Below are 23,690 nucleotides of genomic sequence, written 5' to 3' on the forward strand. Positions count from 1 at the left end.
TATAGCTTCTTAAGAAGTGTTCATAATGACCTCCTTGCATTTGAATACAAGAATGGTTTTAGCATTGTCCGTCTTGCCCTCTGTATTTGTCCAGGTATTGTTCATGAGATACAGAACTAATTCTATTATCCGATAAATTATTTCATGCGCAAAAACCGCTGCTGATTATTAATGGTTTTTGCAAATATTTCGAAATCTATATTCGCAACTATAGTTTTTTTCCTTAGGAACTATAGTTCGCACGATACATGACGAAATCAAAGACAAATTATTGTAATAACTATTTTATTGCATAACACATAGTTTATGCTATTATACATGTACGAAACATTTTTCTTATCCTAACAAAGTACGTGCGATCATACTACTTTAAACATTATGATATCTAGAGGACGGATGCAGTATTACGATATATATTCGAAAGAATGTTTCTTCATATAATTATAATCTAACTTCACTTACGTTAATTTGACGTTGATCGTCTAATTTTATAAAACAAGGCTATATTTTAAACCGCGCTCCGCCATACGCGATACATAATGAAAATTTGTTTTCAATTCACAACCGTATGTTTTAATTACGTAATGGTATACTACTAGCAGTCGCTTAAAATGAATTTACAAAAGTAGCAATCAATCCGAACCCTATTTCTTCAACCAATCTTCTTTTACCATGTCGGCACCCTTCTCGCCAATCATAATAGTCGGCGCATTGGTATTACCACTCACTTGGTTTGGCATAATCGAAGCGTCTATGACTCGAAGTCCAGCAACTCCATAAACCCGAAGCCGAGAATCTACCACGGCTTTCGCGTCCGACTTAGGCCCCATTTTGCAAGTACCCACGGGGTGATATATAGTCACGGGAACAAATCTGGCCATACACTCCCAGAAAGGATCGCTATACATGGGAATATGCTTGCAGCCAGGAAATGGTGTCGGATTCATTTCGCTCCCGTAACGTTTGAACGAAGCCGTCTTACTCAATTCAAACACAAACTTAGCTCCTTCGACCAATGTCGCCATGTCTTCTGGCTCCTTCAAGTAATTCGGATAAATCAATGGATGATCGAACGGATTGTTGCTTCGAAGCTTGATAACACCTCTGCTTTTTGGTCTTAAAAGCGCGGGAAACGCGCTCCACGAGCCTCTACCGCCAAGCTTTCCATATACGGCGTTGTAGAATTCTCTGGTAAGTCCACGATCTTCCCTAAAAATTTCGGTATTTGGTCCCGATGACATAAAATGCAGTTGTATGTCTGGGAAGTCATCGGAGGCATTCGCGTATTTGGTATTGATAAAACATGTTCCCTCCACTGTTGCTAAGGTAGACAAAGGGCTATCACCGGACATGGCGTATTCTAGAATATAGCTAATATTAGTCATCTTGCTCAGTATGGATGAAATTTCCTCATTCACTAAAAACATAAGGCCTCCCACTCCTACATGATCTTGAAGATTATGGCCCACTCTTAAATCCTGAATCACTGGTATATGGTGTTCCGATAAGTGTTCTTTAGGTCCTATTCCCGATAACATCAATAACTGGGGGCTATTGATAGTTCCTCCGGAAACGATCACCTCCTTGTTGGCACGTACGCTCAACGTCTCCCCGTTTCTAACGAACTCTACGCCGTAAGCCTTTTTCGACGACGAATCTATTAAAATTTTGGTAACATATGCTTCCATAGCGACGTGGAAATTCTTACGCGTCCTGGCTGGCCGCAAGAAGGCTTTCGCCGTGGAGCAGCGGCTACCATCTCTGATGGTGCCTTGAGGAATCATAAAGCCAGTTTGCCGTTCGCCATTAATATCTCGAATCTCGTAACCCATTTCTTGGCCGGCTTGAATGAACGCAGCGGCCAGGGGAGTGTGCCATCGTGGTTCTTCAACGGTTAAGTACCCGCCGGTCGAATGATACGGTGTTTTGGCGTAGCTGTGATTTCGATTGTCTTCGGATTTGAGAAAATAAGGCAGCACATCCTGATAAGACCATCCTGGATTACCTTGTTGTTCCCAGATGTCGTAGTCTTTTTTGGCACCACGGACGTAAAGCATGGAGTTTATTCCGCTGCTACCTCCAAGCAGCTTGCCACGTGGCCAGCGGCAACGACCATCCTCCATCGCTGTGGGTATAATTTACGTTAAAGTATATCAAAATTGTTGCAAATAATTCATGAACGAATATTGTTGTCGTTTGGTTATTAATTCATGTTTATATATCTTTGGGTTCGGCGATAGATTCATTCTTCGATTTAGATTTGACATTAAGTATGCCTAAATCTATCTATTGGTTCTAAATACATATCAATATAATTCAAGTGGTGTTTCTTGAAATTAATAAGCCTGCATATTTATAAATTAATAAAAAGCAATATTAATTTTGGCAATTGTTGAAGTGGTTTCCACTGCAAGGAAAACTGCACATCATCTGTAGTGTTTAGCTTTCTTAGTCTTCAAAGCCATTGAGTATTGTTTAACACTTAATCAATTTGACGGGCCTGTCAGCCTCATAGTCTTACTAGGATCATGTTTTTGATGCGTGCGGCGGGGTAGAGACAAGCCAGTTTTTCGTAATTGTATAAATACCCATAGACCCATGGCTTCGAAGCTCTTTCGTAAAGTAACGCTACTAGCGTGCGTATCTGGATTAGCATACACATTGTACTTACACTTAATCTTGTTTATATAAATATTCTATTATCCATTCATCCACCCATTTCCTCTCTCTCTCTCTCTCTCTCTTTCTCTCTCTCTCTCTCTCTCTCTCTCTATTACGAGATAAAACATTAATAGCAATAATACCTGTATGTTTTTAGTAATTGTAGAATACAAAATTTCAAATCTGTTATTTTAACTTCTCTGGTATGTTTAGTGACAGTTTACGTTAGAAATGAATTGTGATGATTTGCCAATGTTATAGAAAGATTCACCTATTTACATGCTTCGTTTATTCTCATTGCTATAGATTGCATTTTATAATCCTTTCCAAGCGTTATATAATTTTATCTACTTTCCATTCTTTTCAACGTAAAAAATAGAGCGTTAGACGTGGATGATTAGGGGATGCAGTATTGTTTCTGTAATCAACTATTTACTGTTTTTATTTATAAGTCAGAATAATTCGACACTTTTTACCTCGACAGTAATTTTCATTGGGTTCCGTCGTGTATTCCCAATCGATTTTGGTGAGCTGCAGATTGTCGGCAAGAGAAGGAATATCATAGACAGCACTTCCATCTCCACCTGCTTCGAGGAGGAGTACGTTCCAATCTTCTATTTCGGACAAGCGACTTGACACCACGGCTCCTGTCATCGTGCAAAGTTACACTGCATTTTAAATAAAATATATCTAAGAAATCTTAATCCAATTTAACGTCCCAGATATCTTTGAATCGAATGTCCGTAGCCTAATTTCAAAATATCATGTAAAGGAGATAATTTGTCGAAATTACGAATCGAAATTCGCGATAATGCAAAAGTACGTTTACAAAGTAAGCGGAAAATATATTTAGACGAAGGAAATTAGATGTTAAAGTAACGTACAATATTACTAATATATCCAGTGGATTGTCAGAGTCGTCAAAAGAAATTTGGCAAAAAATCGGTATATGTGAATTGTTAAATTTTTTGCATCTATCCATCATATTAGGAGCAATAACGCGACCTTCTTCGCACGCAAACACACAGATGCAGTTATCTTTGACACATTTTTATCAGTTTAGGACGGAACTTCACGTGGATAATATGAAAAACCATACCTGCAGAACCACCGCCCACGACTATGAAATCGTAAGCTGGCAATAGCGATTTGGAAGGAAGATTCGTCGAAGAGTAAGGAACAATCGAATAGATGACGTATAGCGACATGCTTACGAGCATCGAAATGATCGATGTGATCGGTTGTGACTTCATCCCTCCGAAAATGATGCGTTTGACATCCATTTTGTACTTATATTTCCGCTGTCAATCTATGATATTAAGTTACAGAGAATTATTAATAAACACGTATTATCCTTATTTATCTCTTCAGACACGATCGGTATTTGCTTCTTACATACTTCAATCTACTATACTCCAATGGTTTGTAGCAGAGTTTGTAGAAACAAATATCTTGTTTGCTAGTTATTCTAAGAACAGTACAGCTCATTAATTTCGATGACCTTCATACATATTGCCAAAGTTAACGTTTTGGACAATTTTTTCATATACCGGCCCGGTGATACTCGACTTTTGTTTCCAAGTAGATATTAGTAAAATAATTCAATGAAATTCACGCTATGATTACTCTTCATCTTGCTGTACACAATCTCATTTTTATACAGCTCAACCTAAACTTAGCTCACTGATGAGGAAGCTAACTATTTCTAACACTTTACAAATACAGAAGAGAAATCTACGTGGTATCAGTAAACTTATAGCATAGAAGTGGATATTATGTGGTAAAATATAAAAGATCAGAAATAATGTAGTAGCCAAGTATTAGCGAAAATACTGAATTTAAAGAACGATTTCATATATGGGTGATTATGTTTACCATACCTAAGAGCGTGCTTCGATGCGACGTGAACAGTGGCGACGAACGCTTCTTGGTGGGTGCTTAAATACTATATTCTGTGTCACTATTGTATCAGGTCAGAATTACATACATATATGCGTCTCTTATCTAAGGTAAACAAAGATGCGATTAATTTATGTAGATCATGGATACATTTCAGATCTCGACTGTTGCGGGAAGATTTAGATGGTTTGTCCAAATTGTGGATATTGGATTAGCAAAAAAGTCGTGCCTGATTCTAAAAGATAAATATTTTTTTTAAAAGTGTCATATATCGTTGAGATAAAGATGGTGATATTCAATTGTTATTTCAACAACGGAAATTTGTGTTTTGATACATTCTTGTTTTGCCAGCTTTTACAACGCATAAAAGATTTTGATAATAAGCGAGCAACAGGTTTATCTGCGCGTTATTTCATGTTGCTGGAATTCTGGGAAGATGTAACGGTGCAAAATGTTGCAAAAATATTCACGATGTTTACCACGACTGTACGGCAGCTTTCCGCACCATAAAAAAATAGTTTGCAAAATTCAGACGTAGTGATTTTAAACTGCATGACCAGTCACACTCTGGCCGACTTTCTCTGGTAGACGATGACATTGTGCTCAATTTATTGCAATATAATCTCCGAATTTCGACTGCAGGACGCTTCTAAAAAAGCAATGCTTGTGCAGGTAAGTACAAATTAATTATCAAATTAATAGGGGCATGAATAATTGATATTATTTAAAAAAATGGGAAAATTCTTATTGCTCCATCGAAATACTGCCAGCCAGCTTCACGACGACCAGATTGTAAAGCCTACCCCAAACTCAAACCCAGCTCTTTGATGTTATTGACTTTCAATTCAATTATAGCAGACTTGTCTCATAGTGCCGCATATACAGTTCTGAATGGATCTTTATCCAAGTTCGTCCAACCCTCGATTGTATAAATAAACAGAAGATAAGTGTTAAGTTTCCAGGTCAGGTAATTCTGTCTAGCTGTCAACAACAAATACTAACGCGTATGATTTTACGGGCGTATAATTATAGGCAGAACTCAATGTAGTGGTGTCTGTAGATCTTTGCTAAAGTTGTTCAGGATCATAAAATAACAAGATATTAAAAAATCATCGAAATCCGTGTGAACGCAATGGTTCTACAGTTTCACCACCGATACTTGTCAATGCAATATTTCTCAAGACAATACTCTGCGAGACAATATATCGCAAGATAATAGTTCGCAGTAAAATCCCACATAAGACTCATCACACTCATTTTTGTATGTTGGCGCAAATGTAGGCGTTACTTTCTTCGCTCAAATCGGATGACGTTTCTCCAAAACCAACGCCTTCCTAATAGATGCTCTGGGAGGAGATGGATAACCTTGAAGCGGCAGCAAGGGGACGCAGCCCAGATCCTCATCGACTTCCTGAGGACTCGGATCGGTTTACGATGCGTCGATTGGGATTAGAACAACTCGTATCGGTAAGTGAGAACTAATTTAACAATCTACTAAGTCACGTTTTCTCTGGAATCATTTTAAAATACCGAAGTATCATTCCCACCAAATTTTACTTAAAATAATTTCGCTTATGTAATAAGTGTTGAGGTTATTCGATGTGTAAACAGAGAAAACACGTGAATAAATTGTAAGGCAGAAAATATATTTAAATAGAAGTGTAATAAGTAAGAATACAATTTGAGCTGGTCCGGATCCGCACGCTAGCTGTGTAACCCAATAACTGAAAAACCCCGAAGCCAAAGTCGCCTGTCTACTGTTTATGGCTTGACTTTGTCGCATTCTTTTGTCTACGCGCTGTCAATGGCTTCAGTGCTTGAACAAACTAAAAAGACCAGATGTAGAGTTTTCTTAGAAGTGGTAACCACTTCAACAATAAGTGCACGTAATAGTACAAGTAGGTGCAGAAAATTAATTTACAAAAGCAGCTATTGATATACGTCTAATTCTATCAACCATTTCTCTTTGACCATATCGGAACCCTTCTCTGCGATCATGATAGTCGGCGCATTGGTATTGCCACTGATCAAATTTGGCATAATCGAACTGTCTATAACTCGAAGTCCAGTAATTCCATAAACTCGAAGCCAAGGATCAACCACCGCTTTTGGGTCCGACTTTGGCCCCATCTTACAAGTACCCACGGGGTGTGATATAGTTAAAGGGAAAGATCTGATCATGCACTCCCAGTACGGGTCGCTATACAATGGGATATGCTTGCAGTCAGGAAATGGATTCGGATTCAGTTTGCTCCCGTAACGTCTAAGCGAAACAGTTTTACTCATCTCGAGTACAAATTTAACTCCTTCGATCAATGTGGCCATGTCTTCTGGCTCCTTGAAATAATTTGGATAAATCAATGGGTGATCGAAAGGATTGTTGCTCCGAAGCTTGATAATTCCTCTACTTTTAGGTCTTAAAAGGGTAGGATACACACTCCACCCGTCCTTATTGTGAACATCTCTATATACGGCATCATAGAATTCTCTCGTCAATCCAAAAATCTTTCTAGTGCTCTCGGAGTAGTCCCCCGTTGCCCAAATATGCATTTGTATGTCTGGAAAATCGTCGGAGGCATTCGCATATTTAGTATTAATAAAACCTAGTACTTCATTAAATCCTAAGGTTGTCAAAGGACCGTCTCCGGATATAGCGTACTCTAGGGCATAGCTAATATTAATCAGTCTGCTCTGTACGATTGAAACTTCTTCATTCACTAAGAATATAATGCCCCCCGCACTTATATGGTCTTGAAGATTGTGGCCCACTCCTAAGTCCTGAATCACTGGTATACCGTGTTCCGATAAGTGTTCTTTAGGTCCTATTCCTGACAACATCAACAGCTGGGGGCTATTGACAGCTCCTCCGGAAACGATCACTTCTTTGTTGGCATGTACGCGCAACGTTTCCCCGTCTCTAACGAACTCTACGCCGTAAGCTCTTTTCGTTGACGGATCTATTAAAATTTTGGTAACATGTGCTTTCATAGCGACGTGTAAATTTTTGCGCATCCTGGCTGGCCGCAAGAAGGCTTTCGCCGTGGAGCAGCGGCTACCATCTTTGATGGTGCCTTGAGGAATCATAAAGCCAGTATGCCGTTCTCCGTTAATATCTCGATTCTCGTAACCCATTTCTTTGCCGGCTTGAATGAACGCAGCGGCCAGAGGAGTGTGCCATCGTGGTTCTTCGACGGTTAAGTACCCGCCGGTTGAATGATACGGTGTTTTGGCGTAGCTGTGATTTCGATTGTCTTCAGATTTTAGGAAATAAGGCAGCACATCCTGATACGACCATCCTGGATTGCCTTGCTGTTCCCAGATGTCGTAGTCTTTTTTGGCACCACGGACGTAAAGCATGTAATTTATGCCACTGCTGCCCCCGAGTACTTTGCCACGTGGCCAGCGGCACTGACCGCCTTCCATCGCTGTTGACATAATTTACAGTAAAGAACTTTGAAAGCATCGCGAGTAATTCGTAATGAAATATTGATTTTAGAAAGTCACTGATTCACGTTAACTTCTCTTTGGAATGGACGATAGATTCATTTTTCGATTTATGTTAACACTAGAACTGTGCAAATATATCTGACTGTTCTATGTATAAATCGGTATATATAAATAAAGTATAAAGTTCTATATACAAATCAAGTGTCATTACTTAAAATAAATAGATCTATATAATTATATATTAATGTAAACTTTGTTCAGTATTAATTGCGCCTGAAATATCTGTTTATTGCATTAGAAACATAATTTTAGTCCGATATTTTCACGTCTTTTTAGTGCTAATTGCAAGATTATGATGCGCATAGATTTTAGAATGCTTTACTTAATATTTACTCGCTTCATTTATTCTCATTGCCATAGGTAGTACTTTATATTCTCTTCTAAGCATGATAATATTTTATCTGTCTTTTCTCAAATTCCTTTTTTTTCAATGGAAAAAATAGTGCGTTGGACGTGAATGATTAGAGTGTCTGGTATTATTATTGTAATTATGTACCTATCATTATTATAGTTAGGTATTATTCAATATTATTTACCGAGACAGTAATTTTCATTCGGTTCCGTCGTGTAATTCCAATCGATTTTAGATCGTTGCAAATTGGCGGCAAGAGTAGGAACATCATACATAGCACTTCCATCGGCACCTGCTTCCAGCAGGAGTACGTCCCAATCTTCTACCTCGGACAAGCGATTCGCCATAACGGTTCCTGTAATGGTGTAAATTCACAGAGTATTTTAATAAAACATGCCTAAGAAAATTTTTTCTTAAACGTTACAAATATTTTCAAATCAGGAATTTGTAGTTTTACATCAACACATCGAGATTGGGAGTAAAATTGTCGAAATTAGAAATAATACTTCGCGGTAAATTCACAATATGTTTGCATAATGATCTCATACCATACTTATATGAATGGAATAAGATATTAAAATTTCTTCATTAATGTATATAAATAGCGTATATGATCACTAATACCTACGATAAATAGATAGAGTAGGAAAATGAAATTTGGAAAAAATCGATATATGGGAAGTACGTAACATTTTTGGTGTTACGCTATCATACAAGTAACAATGCTTTCTTCCTTGCACGCACATACGCAGCTGCGGCTGTTTTAGTTACACTTTTATCAGATTTTTAACGGAACTTTGTATCGGCATCGTGATAAGACGTACCTGCTGAACCACCGCCTACGATTATGAAATCGTAAGTCGGCAGTAATGATTTGGTAGGAATATTGGATGAAGAGTATGGAACAATCGAATAGATGACATACAGCGACATGCCTAAGAGTATCGATAGCACCGAATGCGATTTCATTCCTTCGAGAAGGATGCGTTTGACATCCATTTTACTCTCCTCCGATATCCTTTATCAATCTGTAACATTAAGGTTTGGTACCTTACCAAACATCTTATTCGCAATATAAGACGAAGTGACAGAAAATTATTACTGAATGCATATTACCATTATTTGTTCTTTCGGGCCCTAAGGGGCTTTGGTTCTTTCATTCTTAAAGTTACTTTTCTCGAATAGGATATGGCGAAACTAATATTTATTTTTTTAATGAGTGTATCACTAAGATTTTAATTGCCAGTGAAACATGTCAAGGTTAACATTCTGAACAACGTTTTCCTATACCTGCTATCGCTACGATGTTGCACAGCCTTATATTTCACGATATTCGCAAAATATTTCATTTAAATCTATGAGACGATGAAATAGCAACTATTTTCGATATCGTGCAAGTAAAATAGAAAAAGCTACGGTTTGTAGATTGTGCTAGACTAATAAAAGGTATCATAAGATAATCTTTGATGAGTAGATCGCTATATCGACTGTTGCACTTTATTTGATTTTCAATGCGTAAAAATGTTATAAATATAGTTCTCGTCACAAGAAAATCGTTTTCTAACCAAAAAATTACAAAATTGTTAAACAGCACATATGGTATTAAACATAAATTGCTTTGTTCCTTGCAAGCCAAGGTTGAGCGGTGGTTATAAATATGGGAGAAAGTTGTTCAAAATGGTGAGTTTGACGAAGTATTTCGATGTCATCGATTTCTTCGGAGTTTACCTCTCTCTGAATAATCACATCTTTTTAGTGCATGCAGATGATAAGAGAATAAGAAGCTAATTGAAATTATGGTGAAACTGGCATGCATGGCTGAGAAAAGAATAAGACGGCAATAAATTTACAGTACAGATGTAGATACTATTTCTTAAAAGGCAGATCAGAGGTAATGAAATGGTAAAATATTAGCAAATATACAGAAATTTATGCAATACATACGTGGATGAAACACCAAGCGTAAGAAAGTGATCCGGTGATCTGTAATTCAAAACGACGAATGCTTCTGGTTAGCGATCGCTTATGTAGTGAACTCTTAGCAATTATTGACACATGAAAAATGACATGATTACGTAATCAACATATCAGAAATTTTTCTCCAGGTTTGAACAACAACATAATTTTGCAAAAATATCTTTTTGGACATAGGATTATTTCATTGTATCAGCAGTACAATTTTCAGTAGTTCACTTAGCAAAAACACTTTTAGTCATACATGAATACAGGAATAAAAATAGTAAACGTGGGAATTCGATTAGTGATCAAATTATTTTATTATTTCACCTCAATATGGAGTTTCGACGTAATTCAACTTAAATCAATTAGTAAACCATTGATGAGAGAGATAGCGAATTTTGATAACGCAAAGATAAAAATGAATATGAATTAGATAAGGACTGAGCTAACGTAATATGAGACCGGTGTTAACCACCTGAAATAATTTTCAATGAATCTGTTTTTAAGTTGAACACAAAAGTATATTTCGCATATACTATAAATAATAATAAATCGGAGTAATTAAGTTCAGGATAGCTTATAAAATAGCAGGGGTTTACATTGGAATCTGTTATAAACAAGAGATGAGAGCTTGGTTTCGGTGACTCACTATACCCGTCCGCTGCCAGGGATACGGTAAGCAATACTATCGCGTACGCTCCTACGGAAGCACAATTATAGTTAAAATGAACTGTGACGTTATCGATAGTTATTTGCGAATGTTTCAGAAATTATGAAGTCGTCAAATAGTAAGAAGCAAGGTTAGTCAATTACTTATATGTTCATTATCCGTATAATCGTGTGCTTATTCATTAAAACAGGCGATTACATTAGCTTCATTAGGAAGGAAAGTTGTTTTATGTACAATTATAGAAACTGCAGAATGAGCACAAAATTCACAGTCCTTTGCTAGATTTTACAGAATAAGTAGTTTATATTTCTTTTTCTGTCCTTCTAAGAGAAGGGAATACACGAACGCTCCCAGAGCGTCTGTACACTACGAAGACAGAGTTTTCTTTCTATGATCATGTAGACACTCAGGGCGCCTGGTGCCTGGATAGCAAATTTTTTCCCTGGTTATAGTAAAGGATGTTGTACGTAAGACAGGGGCCCAATGTTGAATTCTGCAATCTCTTAATGTTACCCGTGGATTCAAAAGCAGAGGACATCTACAGATATAAAAGACGACAATTAACATGTGACTGGACGTTCAGAGGTTAGAACTGTATCGAAACAAAATAGGTAAAGGTTGGTTTTGAATGTTATTCGGAAGAGAGACCTTATTAAGAAAATACACCAGTTAGACCGGGTTGCAAGATCCAAAGAACGCTTACCAGTAAGATTAGCCTCAAATTGTCAGATTGGTCACCTAAGTGGTCGTTGATTGATTCTCGACAGAAATACCATCACGGCTAAATGAAGGGTATTCATTCAAAGTTGCTACATTTCTAAACATCCACATTGGTAACGTTGAGAGCGGAGCGGATGAAATATAATCGAGCGACCAAACGAAGCTACCATAAGTGAAGTTCAATCGCAATTGGCATGAAGCAGCAACTAATTTCTTCTTGTTCCAAAAAATTAGAATCTCAAGCTAAAAATTATTAGAATAATCAACGCAGTATGAATGGACTAACCGATTGGCTGCTTTATTTGTTTTTTATTGTAAACGTGGCGATATTTAGCGAGTTACATTAATAATCTATTCCAACGAGGCTTCTTCATATGATTACAATCGAGCATCATTTAACACAAGGTTACACAATATGACCATATTCTGACTTGTGGTTCGCCGTACGAGATGCATAATAAAAATCTTTTTCAATTAAAAACAATAATTTTCTATTATGTAACAATAATACAGAACTATCATCTATCTTAAATGAATTTACAACTGTTTACCTACATCCCGTTCCTTCAACCACTTCTGTTTTACCATATCGGAACCCTTCTCTGCGATCATAATAGTCGGCGCATTGGTATTGCCACTGATTAAATTTGGCATAATCGAACTATCTATGACTCGAAGTCCAGTAACTCCGTAAACTTGAAGCCAAGGATCTACCACGGCTTTTGAATCCGACTTAGGCCCCATCTTGCAAGTACCCACGGGATGAAATATAGTCGCGGGATAAAATCTGATCATGCATTCCCAGTAAGGATCGCTATACATAGGAACATGCTTGCAGCCTGGGAATGGTTTCGGATTCATTTCGCTCCCGTAACGTTTGAAAGAAGCAGTTTTACTCATCTCAAGCACAAACTTAACTCCTTCGACCAATGTAGCCATGTCTTCTGGCTCCTTGAAATAATTCGGATAAATCAATGGATAATCGAAAGGATTGTTGCTTCGAAGCTTGATAACACCTCTGCTTTTCGGTCTTAAAAGCGTAGGATACGCGCTCCACACGTCCTTATCCTGAAGCTCTCCATACACGGCGTCGTAGAATTCTCTGGTCAATCCACGTATCTCTCTAATTATGTCGTTGTTCTGTCCCGATGAATAATAATGCAGTTGTATGTCTGGGAAATCGTCGGAGGCATTCGCATATTTGGTATTGATAAAAGCTATTCCTTCGATATTTCCTAAGTTGGTCCAAGGACCCTCTCCGAATATGACGTATTCTAGTACGTTGCTAATATTATACAACCTACTCTGTACGAGTGCAATTTCTTCATTCACCAAGAACGTAAGGCCCCCCGCACTTATATGGTCTTGAAGATTATGGCCCACTCTTAAATCCTGAATCACTGGTATATTGTGTTCCGTTAAGTGTTCTTTAGGTCCTATTCCCGACAACATCAACAACTGGGGACTATTGATAGTTCCTCCGGAAACGATCACCTCCTTGTTGGCACGAACGCGTAATGTCTCTCCGTCTTTAACGAATTCTACGCCATGAGCCTTTTTCGACGACGGTTCTATTAAAATTTTGGTAACATGCGCATTCATAGTGACTTGTAAATTCTTGCGTGACCTGGCTGGCCGCAGGAAGGCCTTTGCCGTGGAGCATCGGCTTCCATGTCTGACGGTAGCCTGAGGGTTCATGAACCCAGTGTGTCGTTCTCCGTTAATGTCTCTATTTTCGTAACCCATTTCTTGGCCTGCTTGAATGAACGCAGCGGCCAGGGGAGTATGAAATGGAGGTTCTTCGACGGTAAGGTAGCCACCGGTCGAGTGATACTGTGTGTTTGTGTGGAAGCGATTTCGATTGTCTTCGGATTTTAGAAAATAAGGCAGGACATCCTCGTAAGACCACCCTGGATTGCCTTGTTGTTCCCAGATGTCGTAGTCTTTTTTGGCACCACGAACGTATAGCATAGTGTTTACCATGCTGGTGCCTCCGAGCACTTTACCACGTGGCCAAAGGCAACGACCGTCTTCCATCGCTGTGGGTATAATTTACCGTAAAGTACACCGAACGCATTACGAATAATTTATAGCGGTACATTGATTTAGGTTGGTTATTGATTCTCATTTATATCTGTTTAGATTCGACAATACATTTTTCGATTTATCTTAAGAAGGAACCGCCTAAATGTTCCTAGATGTTCTATATGTATGAAACAGTGCAATCCACGCGATATTACTAAAATATATAAATCTACACAATCATATTCCATCAAAATGGAAATTATGTTATTTTGGCCAAAATATTTGTATGTTTCTAATAACTGTAAAAAGGAGAATCTCTTATTCATTCTCTTAATCATTTTGTCATCTTTAGGTAATTTTAGAATTGAAAGATGGTGATGTACCAATGTTCTGGAATGCTTTACTTATTTATTCGCGTTGCTATAGATTGCATTTTATAATTCCTTCCAAGCGTGACATGATTTTATCTTTCCTTTCTTTAATTTACTTTCTACATCGTTAAAAATAAAACGTTTGACCTGGACGCTTAAAGGGCGATTGCAGTGTTTCTTTTGTAATTATTTAATTAATTAATTATTTTGTAATTATTTAACTTATAATTATTATAGTTAGGTATTATTAGGTATTATTTACCTCGACAGAAATTTTCACTAGGTTCCACCCTGTATTTCCAATCGATTTCGGAGAGCTGCACACTGTCGGCAAAAGAAGGAATATCATATATAGCACTTCCGTCGCCACCTGCTTCCAGGAGGAGTATGTCCCAATCTTCTATTTCGGACAAGCGATTCGCTATAACGGCTCCTGTAATCGTGTAAATTGACAGAGCATTATAAATTGAGCATACTCAAAATAATTGAATCTAATTAAAGATTACAAATATCTGTAAATTAAAAAACTATGTAGTTTCGTTTCAAAACACCGAGAAAGAGACAATTTGTCCAAATTATGAAATGAAATTGGCGATAAATTCAAAATAGTTTACAAAACAAACCTAAAATACGTTTATATGAAGAAAACAAAAAGTTAAAATCTAATCGTTAATACATACAAACGATGCATAGCGTCATTAATATATATACATATACTATACGTTATATGAAATTTGCGTTGGTAAAATATCAAAATATGTAAGTTGTTAAATTCTCGTGTCAGTTAATTGTACAAGAAATAATATGCTCTTTCTCATACGTAAACAAACGAGTACGTTTATCTTTATCACATTTTTATCACATTTAAGACCAAAATTCGTGTGGACAATATGAAAAGACATACCTGCAGAACCACCGCCCACGACTATGAAATCGTAAGATGGCAATAGTAATTTGGAAGGAACATTCGTTGAAGAGTAAGGAACATTCGAATATATGACATATAGCGACAGACTTAAGAGCATCGAAAGCACCGATATGATCGGGTCTGATCTTACTCCTCCGAAAATAATCCGTTCAACATCCATTTTGTATTTCTCCGAAATCCTTTATCAATCTGTAATATTAAGTTTTCATACCTTACGAACCATCTTTTTGCAACATATCACGAGGTGGCAGAGAATTATTTCTGAATGCATATTACCATCATTTGTCCTTTTGGATGCTAAGGGGATTTGGTTCTTACCTTGTTAAATTACTTTGGTCTAGTGGGTTGTCGTAGAGAGAATTTTTTGTTTGGTAATTATTTTTTTATTATCATAAAATCTCGCCAGTTTTGATGATATTGAGGCATTCTGTTGCCACGCTAGCGTGAAGTAATATTCGATGAATTGACTGAGATATGCAATGTTGTGCTATATTCTCGTCTTCGATTGGTCAAAAATATAAGCAATGTATCTACCGCTACTGAAAATTTGTTTACTGTAACCATTTTTACTGTAACCATGTTTACTGTAATCCGTAAAATACATTATTAAATAATACATTTAGTGGTAAACATAAATTGTTCTACAACTCGGAAACTAAAGTCGAGCGGCGGGTTGAAAAGAAAGTCGTTCAGAATGTTGATTTTAATGAAATATCTCAGTGTCAGTGAAATAGTTAAGATGTTCCCTTGTCTGACTAACCGTATTATTTTTATTTATACAATTGATAGAAAAATGAAAAGCTATGTAAAATAGTGATGACACAGACGCAAATGGCTGATAACATCTTAAGATACCGAAAACTTACAATGGACATGTGGATATTATGTCTCAGAATTCAGAAGATTATAAGTAACCAAAAAATCAAGTACTAGAGAAAATACAGAAACTTGGAATATACATACATGAATTCAACACCGAACGTAAAAGAGTGGACCCAATACGATGTAGATCAAGGCGACGAGCGCTTTTGTACTGGCGATTGCTTAAATACTGAATTCTGAGCAACTATTGTGTATCATCGGAAATTTCATGAATATAAGGACATGGTATGTGTCTTATCTAAGATATACAGAGATGCTGACAACATATTTTGACGTGTTTCAGATTGCAACAATTGCGAAAAGAGTTTGGTTCTTTATCTAAATATTGCTTGATAAATATTGGGTTATTGCAAAAGTTTGTGCTCGACTCTAACTGATGCACTAAATTATTTTTCTGCATGTCGTATCTGTTGTTGCATACGCAGACTGCATAGCAGATAAAAGTAGCGATATTCAATTGTTATTTCAACTAAAAACTTTTGTGTTTTGACAACTTATGCATTGTAAAAAAGAATTTGATATAGATAAGAAGGATTTTGAAGATAATGACCGAGGAAAATATTCATTTGCGTCTTGCTGGAAAGTTGTAACGTTGCGAATTACCGGAAAAAATATTCGCGATGTTTATCTAGACCGTGCAGCAGCTCTTCATACAAACAAAATTTTCTCTACTTCTTCTTCAATTGAAATTCGGAGATTATTTTACAATTAATTCAGCACAATATCATCGTCTATTAAAGAAGGTTGACCAAGCGTAGCTGTTCGTTCAGTTGGAAGTGCGCACGTTTGAATTGCGCAAACCATTTTTTTATTGCACCAAGAGCTGGTAGATTGTGGTAAACATCCTGAATATTTTTACAGCAGTTTCCGCAGTTATATCTTTCCAGAATTCGAGCGACGTGAAATGACGCAAATATATCTTTTCTTTTCCTCATTTTCAAATGCTTCTCTTAGAAGGTAAACGCTGTTGAAACATAAAGTCTGCCGTTGGAATAACATTCGAAAATCGCTATTTTTATCCGCTATGAACTTTTCACATGCGATAACTGATGTGATTTGCAGAGAAATATTTAAGCGACGTATATTGGAATCGGGCACGAAATATTTGCACTCGTCGGATAGTTATCGTCGAAGATGACTCCTTTCTTTTTTCCTTGTCACGCAAATTTCCTTTCCCGGCATGCTAGTAAGACGGTATGGTTCCGCAGCTATGGCATTTCTCCGTTGTTTACTATCGGTTTTAAAGCCGCCGGGGCCTCTAAAATTCCGAACAAATACTGAGTCCAAAAATTACAATTGGAAATATTTCGTGTCAAAATTAGTTGCTAAAAATGCGCCAAGACAACTAGAATATTACACTAATTAAAAATAACTGTGAGTATTATTCATAAATGTACAGAATGAAACGATAAGAACTACACATCACCCAAAATAACTCGTTACTTAATGATTGTAATAAAAAATATTTTGTATGAATTGTATTGCATTTGAACTCATGGGTTGGTAGCAATTAGATTTTCTCATGTATCATATTTTCTGAGTTATCCAGGTAACCTTGAGTTGCTTCAAGTTCAATGCACTTCTTTTAAGTTCCACGTTGGAGCTGATAAGGAAAAATTCAATGATCTGTAATGAGATGATTTTGAATTGACCTTAGACCTCAAGACTAGGCAAAGCGTTGAGTGTAATTGTACTTACTTTTGATGTTTTTGTTTCAAATTTTCGCCGATTTCTTCTTCACATTTCATGTGAAGCAGATACGTGAAATGTAAATTTAGTTTTAGAGAAGAGAACAAGAAATTTAGTTGCAGAGAGCAAGAAATATTATGATTATTGTAATGAATTGTCAAAGTCGTAGATTTACAATTAAAAATTAGAAAATTATTTAATTTGATTGCGTTATTAATTTATATCAATTATTAATTTATGACATTTGTACTATTAATTTATAATAATGATGTCGTTAGTTGAAAAGAATTCAACTATTAATATAGAACAATACCATTAATCTATAACAATTAAATTATTGATTTATTTTATTTTATGTAATATTTAACACGTTTCCCGAGGCATAGGACATAGTTCCTGTAATGAGCCTTCCTCCTGAGCTGCCTCTTCTTCACTAAAGGTGCAAGTTTTATTGTCAAGTTTTGAATTTTATATCCCGTCGTATATTTTAAGCGTTAGTTTTAGTGTGTTGGTAAAGATCGAGTACTTGATTGATGTACGTATTTATTCACAAAAGTATGATTTTGGTGATCTTTTGCTTCTTTCATTGTTCTTTTTATTCCTTTCGTTGCTCTTTTCCTTTTTTTTATTGGGCATAATTTGTTTATCTCAGTTATCGATAAATTGCGTTACAAGTTTCTGGTTGTGAGTCGGACTACCTATATTTGATAATACATAATTAAAGTTGATTTAAGGATATAAAGATGGAAATAGAAAGGATTAAAAGATTACGGTTTTATTTAAAACTAATTAAACTAATCATTTAACTATTAATATACAGTATTACTAAATTTATATAAAATTAACTATTAATATACATTTTTATCTATAATTTCATACAAGACTTTAATTTTCATTCAAACCAGTACTATACTGAATCGATAACGTCGCACGCGACATGAAAATGATATGGAGTATCAGGTAACTCCCAAAACGTGGAAATCGAAAAATTTCACATCTTTGAAATTTCTATAGCATTGAATTTCATATTTATTTCTGTACCTCGTTTGCAACTGTAAGAAGCCGTTGCGTCGTGTCGTAGGCCCATGGCCAGTTACTGAAACGCTGGCAATTATCGCGAAAGCGAATCACTAAGCACGCCGCACCACGATTGTGGATGCCTATGTGGTCATTCACGTTGGTAGTGCGAATGCGAGTAGAGCTCTCGATCGAAACAGGGCAGTTCGGTAAATGTGAATATGTCGGGAGAAAGTGAAGCGCTGCAAAGAGTCCCTACCTGCGTCCGCCATCCGTCCATATCAAAATCGATATAGCGGAAAATTATGACATAGCATCTTGACGATTTTCACGGATGCATACCGTGCAGTGGGAGTTGACAGAGATTATTTCTGTCGGTTGTGCGGACAAAGAACCTGTGCTCTTCGAGACTCGCGCACGTGGCTGGCCGGCGTATTCGGCGTAAAAGAGGGTCTAGTGCGTAGTAAAACGATAAACGACTTGACGTCGCGCGAGTGTCTTTTATGTCCGAATTGGGGCCGATTTTGATGCTTTACCCAGTCACCAAATTTTGTGTGTCACGGGGTATAAATGATATCTTTTCGTAACATTCTTTTTACTTTGTGGATTTTCTCTAGACTAATATTCTGAGCATCTTTTTGGAGATGTAAAATTATTAACTTCTGTATTTGTAATCTTGTAATTTTCGATGTGTAAACTTTGAAAATGCAAGTTTTAAGGTGCTGAATTTAGCGTATTTGACAGGTTATATTAGCTTCGAGCTATGATTCGAATGAAGTCACTGGCTATAGACAGTAGTTAGCACGTAGGTGGCGGCCATTTTGCGGCGGGATTTTGAATTGGATTAGGTTTGGGTCTCTTTACTCTTCAGCCACCTCGCGGCGGCCGGTTACGCCGGTAGAACTAATTTTCGACCAACTTTGATTCAATACTCATCTATGCGAACTAAACAGATGATGGGTAGAAGCCAATATGGTGTCAAAGCAATCTGTCAAATATGCTAAAATATTGTATTTTATGTACGTATAACTTTCGAACTAGCGAACTCATCTAAAAACTTCTTTTTCAGCTCGAATCACGTAAGAAACTAGAAACAAAGTAAATAATTTTGCGTCCCCTAAGTCGAAGATTACCTCATATTTTTGCCCATCCTACGCGAAGTTCGAGTTACTTCTAGGTATGGTACACCGTAGACGTATGTATGTAAAAATATATCTTTATTGTACATTTTTATTTTACACGTATGCATGTACACTATTTGTGACTTTATGTATCTGTGCAATATATTTCTAATTTTTTTTCTTTTTTAGCAAAAACTTATAAGGAATATAGTATTTTTTACTTTTCCAAATTTTAATTCACAAATACTTTTTAATTTATATAATAATTATGAAATTTTATTCCGTAATTATATATTATGACCAGTGCAAGCATAATGAAGGATCAAAAATGTGATAAATGTAAAGCAGGTTTTCTTCATACTGGACATAGCTACACGGAATCGCAGATAGCTCGTTGCAACTAACTTTGTCACAGTTACAGTTATTACACATTTTTAAAACATTTTTAAAACTTACGATATTAGAGAGTGTATTAACTCCGGATGTTTGCCATGCTTAAATAATCATCGGCTGGAATGCGGGAGACGAAAGTTGATTAGAAGCAAATGATAATAATTTTGCTGTAAAACTGCGATCGGTTAGACGGATTTCAGCATTATCGTCGTATGATCCAATTATATCCTCTAAACGTTCAAGTAGAAACTTAGATTGTTTAACAAAATATACCTATATTTAAATGTTAGATAAAAACTGTTATTTCAGGGAGGATGATTCTAATTACGACTTGGTTTCCTTCATAGTCAGGCAAATTTTGTGAATATAATTCTCGATATTTCTGGGTTGATTAAGAATCTTGTGATAGGACAATTTTTCCATTTTCCCAAATAGAAAGTAGACAATAGCGTATCCAATTATGTTTCTTTGTGCTAATTTACCACCAACAGATGCACCGATGAGGATGATGGGTAGATCCTTTGGAAGCCTATGCTCAACAATTATATCCAAATTTTCCATTTGTCTATCAAAAACAAATATATAAAATCATTGATATATGTACCTTTTCATAATTGCCTTTTCAAGGCAACCACTATTTGACATTAAAATTTGCATCGAATGTGAATGTGAGACAAAATTCACGTTTTGCATTTTTGATAAAGTTATCTTCTTCCTTGTAGTGCTTAAATCTCTTTTTGAAACAAGTTCATGCTTTCTTAATACATCCAGCAATTTTCGTGTTAACATGTTGATTAATTGAAAAGATATAATTCGGAGAAAAACATGGTTTCTGCTAAAACTACTCCTTCAACAAAGTAGGTAAGAGCCTAAGAGGTATAATTATATTATGTATTAACCGAGTGTTTGTATCAATTTATCAACTTAAATTTGCATTCCAGATATAAGCACGAGTTCAAATATTGCATGTTTGCTATACGTTAAAATTCATGAAAGACCTTAGATACCAATATAAAAACCTCACTGTACATTATTAATTCATTACTAATCATATACATAGAAAGAGAGGAATAATTAGAGAAGCTATCATAAGTTCAAAACAACAATTTGACCGTAGAAATAGGAATAGCGAAGAAAGTAACATGTTATAACTCCGAACACGTTCAAGATTCTAACCGAAGGAAGAAAAAAGTAGCGGAATTCGTATTTCGTAGTGGAATCTCCATATTTATAACCTCTACTCCACAAATTCCAGAACCAAAATCGCTGGCGATTTCTATAGAACCACAGGCAATAATCAAATGCGCACGGGAATTTTTAAGGAAAATTGCCTGCAATAAGTAAACAGTTATATAAACGATCACACATATAACATTCTGATCAAAACCCAAACCGATACATTAAAATATTGCCGGAAAATAACTAAACTTGACAAGGGGTAGAGTGAATTTAGAAATACAAAAAGTAATACTATAAAATGTTACTTAGAAAAAATGATATAGAAAGTTTTAAGACACGATCTATAATCGATACAGTTAAATGTTTTATCTAACTCAGATTGTTGGAGCACGTTTTTAATATGGTTTATCATATGATTAGAAACATTGACGAATAAAAGTGAAATTTGGAAAATTTTATATTTACGCGGATAAAGATGCAGATTCCGTCATTTGGTCAGTCTGTTGACATTTATTCAAGTTTATATTTTATTGAATACAATTAAAAAAACGAATCCTAAGCAGTGGTTTTCTCTACCCACTTACTATAATAATCGGTACTTTACTTTAGATATTTCGTATATTCTTATGTAATATGTGCATTGTGTGTATCATTGCACGTTTAAATTTTCTACAAATGCGTAAAACTTCGCAATTATGTTTCAGTTGGTTTTGCATTATTTCTCATTATACATTTTAGTACGTCGCAAATCTGGAGTTTTCAAAGGGGCAATGTATTTCTAACGGCTCCATAGAAACCAACAAAACGTACAGAGGATTTCCCGTTATTGCTAAATTTTTATATTCTTAGGTGAAAATTAGTAGACATGCAACGAACACGACTAAACGATACTAAAAGGTAGAGTGATTAATTTATTGGACGAAAGTGATTATATCAATCACTGACTACGATCAAAGACTTCTTCGGAAGTCTCTGGTTGAAGTATTGGATTCTAGTGTTAGAACTGTTCGAACATTTGGAACATCAAACTTCAGGAACAGACAGTTAACCGAAAGCACTGATTAAGCTGAAGTAAGAGGCTTCAGAAACGGACTTAAAGTCCCACGATCGCTAAGACAGATCAGCTGGAGCAACGGGTTTCAGGAATAGACTCAACTTTGTCTTTATCAGCGAGCATTGGGTTCCACATGCAATTAGTCATGCAGAATTGACTCAAACAACGATACGAACAATGAACTTTATAGGATTTAGATTCACATCGGTTGCCGAGAATGGCTTTATACAAAATGACAAAGATAGAACGATAGATCTCCACAGCACGTTTGTAATCAACTGCGTAAGTCATTGGTTTTGTAAATGTTTACTCATACACATACGTAGTTTCGTTTCCATGTTGAATTAACGATTTGGATACAGGTGGAATGAAAATAAGAAAACAACCTAGAATATTGACAGATTTTTAAATACCATAGTTTTATTTCAACCGCAAAGCATGAGCAATATTCTTCAATGTACTAGTTTCGAGATATTTATTCGTACTGAAAATTTCTGTAATAAAACATCAGCCTGCGTTAAAAAACATTTTACCTCGGAGGATTCAATAAAAACCTGTAGAGAAAATGTTGAATAATTACCCAGTTGATTGGAGAAGATATATTATCAGGGAGCAATTCCAATAAAATTTATTTCCGAAACCGAGGCACAAATCACTATAAAAAATCGATCGAGTTTCCCAGTTAATAGCATTATAAAAGCAATCATTCACTTTGACAATTGAACGAATCCAATGGCATTTGCACAATTAGCCGGAGCTAGATACAATTCGATCACTATACGTACTTCCTATCAACGAAAATATACAGACCTTTGTAATTGTATTCAAGGAACAAATTAATTTACTAAGCCTGCAGTTGCAGTAAATATAACGTTAGATGTGTTCTTGAAACTCCTGTTCTTAATAAAAAAGAGTAAAATGTAAAATGTAAAAGTAAAAATAGTGGAATTTCAATTCTATTTCTTAATTAATTAAATTCTAAAAGAGCAAGTTCAAACGAATTGAACACATTTCTCATTAGACATGACATTGACATGATACTAATCTCTAAAACACTTCTAAAAAGCAATTATTAAATTAATATTCTATTATACGTAATACAGTATACAAAACACTCTTTTAAAATGGAGCGTACCAAAGCACGGTATCATGAAAAACAGCGTAAAGCAACACTTCTACAATGGCATAATCATTTCTAGTAATAATCAATAATTAATTACTGTAAATTGCTTGTTTTCAAGTGTTACATTTGTTTATTAAGTT

General features: G+C 35.9%; 3 protein-coding genes and 1 long non-coding RNA gene across 5 annotated transcripts; 1 reads left to right on the plus strand and 3 right to left on the minus strand.

Moving 5' to 3' along the window:
- Positions 1-316: 316 nt before the first annotated feature.
- LOC117159685 (glucose dehydrogenase [FAD, quinone]-like) lies at positions 317-3,947 on the minus strand. The gene is made up of 3 exons (XM_033339757.2): positions 3,761-3,947; positions 3,138-3,308; positions 317-2,125 (listed from the first exon to the last, which is right to left on the minus strand). The coding sequence occupies exons 1-3, from the start codon at positions 3,942-3,944 to the stop codon at positions 645-647; spliced, it is 1,836 nt and encodes a 611-aa protein (XP_033195648.2). The 5' UTR covers positions 3,945-3,947; the 3' UTR covers positions 317-644.
- A 2,238-nt stretch (positions 3,948-6,185) lies between these two features.
- LOC117159684 (glucose dehydrogenase [FAD, quinone]-like) lies at positions 6,186-11,040 on the minus strand. Of its 2 annotated transcripts, XM_076618482.1 has the most exons (5): positions 10,978-11,040; positions 9,536-9,616; positions 9,244-9,447; positions 8,604-8,774; positions 6,186-7,985 (listed from the first exon to the last, which is right to left on the minus strand). In XM_076618482.1, exons 3-5 carry the CDS (start codon positions 9,416-9,418, stop codon positions 6,490-6,492), a joined length of 1,842 nt encoding a protein of 613 aa, XP_076474597.1. In that variant the 5' UTR covers positions 9,419-9,447; positions 9,536-9,616; positions 10,978-11,040; the 3' UTR covers positions 6,186-6,489. The 2 variants fall into 2 exon arrangements, with proteins under 2 accessions (XP_076474597.1, XP_033195647.1); XM_033339756.2 differs by lacking the exons at positions 9,536-9,616; positions 10,978-11,040 and adding an exon at positions 10,364-10,394.
- A 1,160-nt stretch (positions 11,041-12,200) lies between these two features.
- Positions 12,201-15,275, minus strand: LOC117159728 (glucose dehydrogenase [FAD, quinone]-like). Its single transcript, XM_033339855.2, has 3 exons — positions 15,069-15,275; positions 14,427-14,597; positions 12,201-13,807 (listed from the first exon to the last, which is right to left on the minus strand). The coding sequence occupies exons 1-3, from the start codon at positions 15,250-15,252 to the stop codon at positions 12,306-12,308; spliced, it is 1,857 nt and encodes a 618-aa protein (XP_033195746.2). The 5' UTR covers positions 15,253-15,275; the 3' UTR covers positions 12,201-12,305.
- Positions 15,276-22,032: 6,757 nt separating this feature from the next.
- On the plus strand, positions 22,033-23,259 carry LOC143302684 (uncharacterized). Its single transcript, XR_013058393.1, has 3 exons — positions 22,033-22,270; positions 22,408-22,709; positions 22,790-23,259. It is a non-coding gene; the product is annotated as an uncharacterized LOC143302684 (long non-coding RNA).
- Positions 23,260-23,690: the final 431 nt, after the last annotated feature.

Source organism: Bombus vancouverensis, chromosome 5 (assembly GCF_051014615.1).
Source record: "Bombus vancouverensis nearcticus chromosome 5, iyBomVanc1_principal, whole genome shotgun sequence".
NCBI lineage: Eukaryota > Metazoa > Arthropoda > Insecta > Hymenoptera > Apidae > Bombus > Bombus vancouverensis.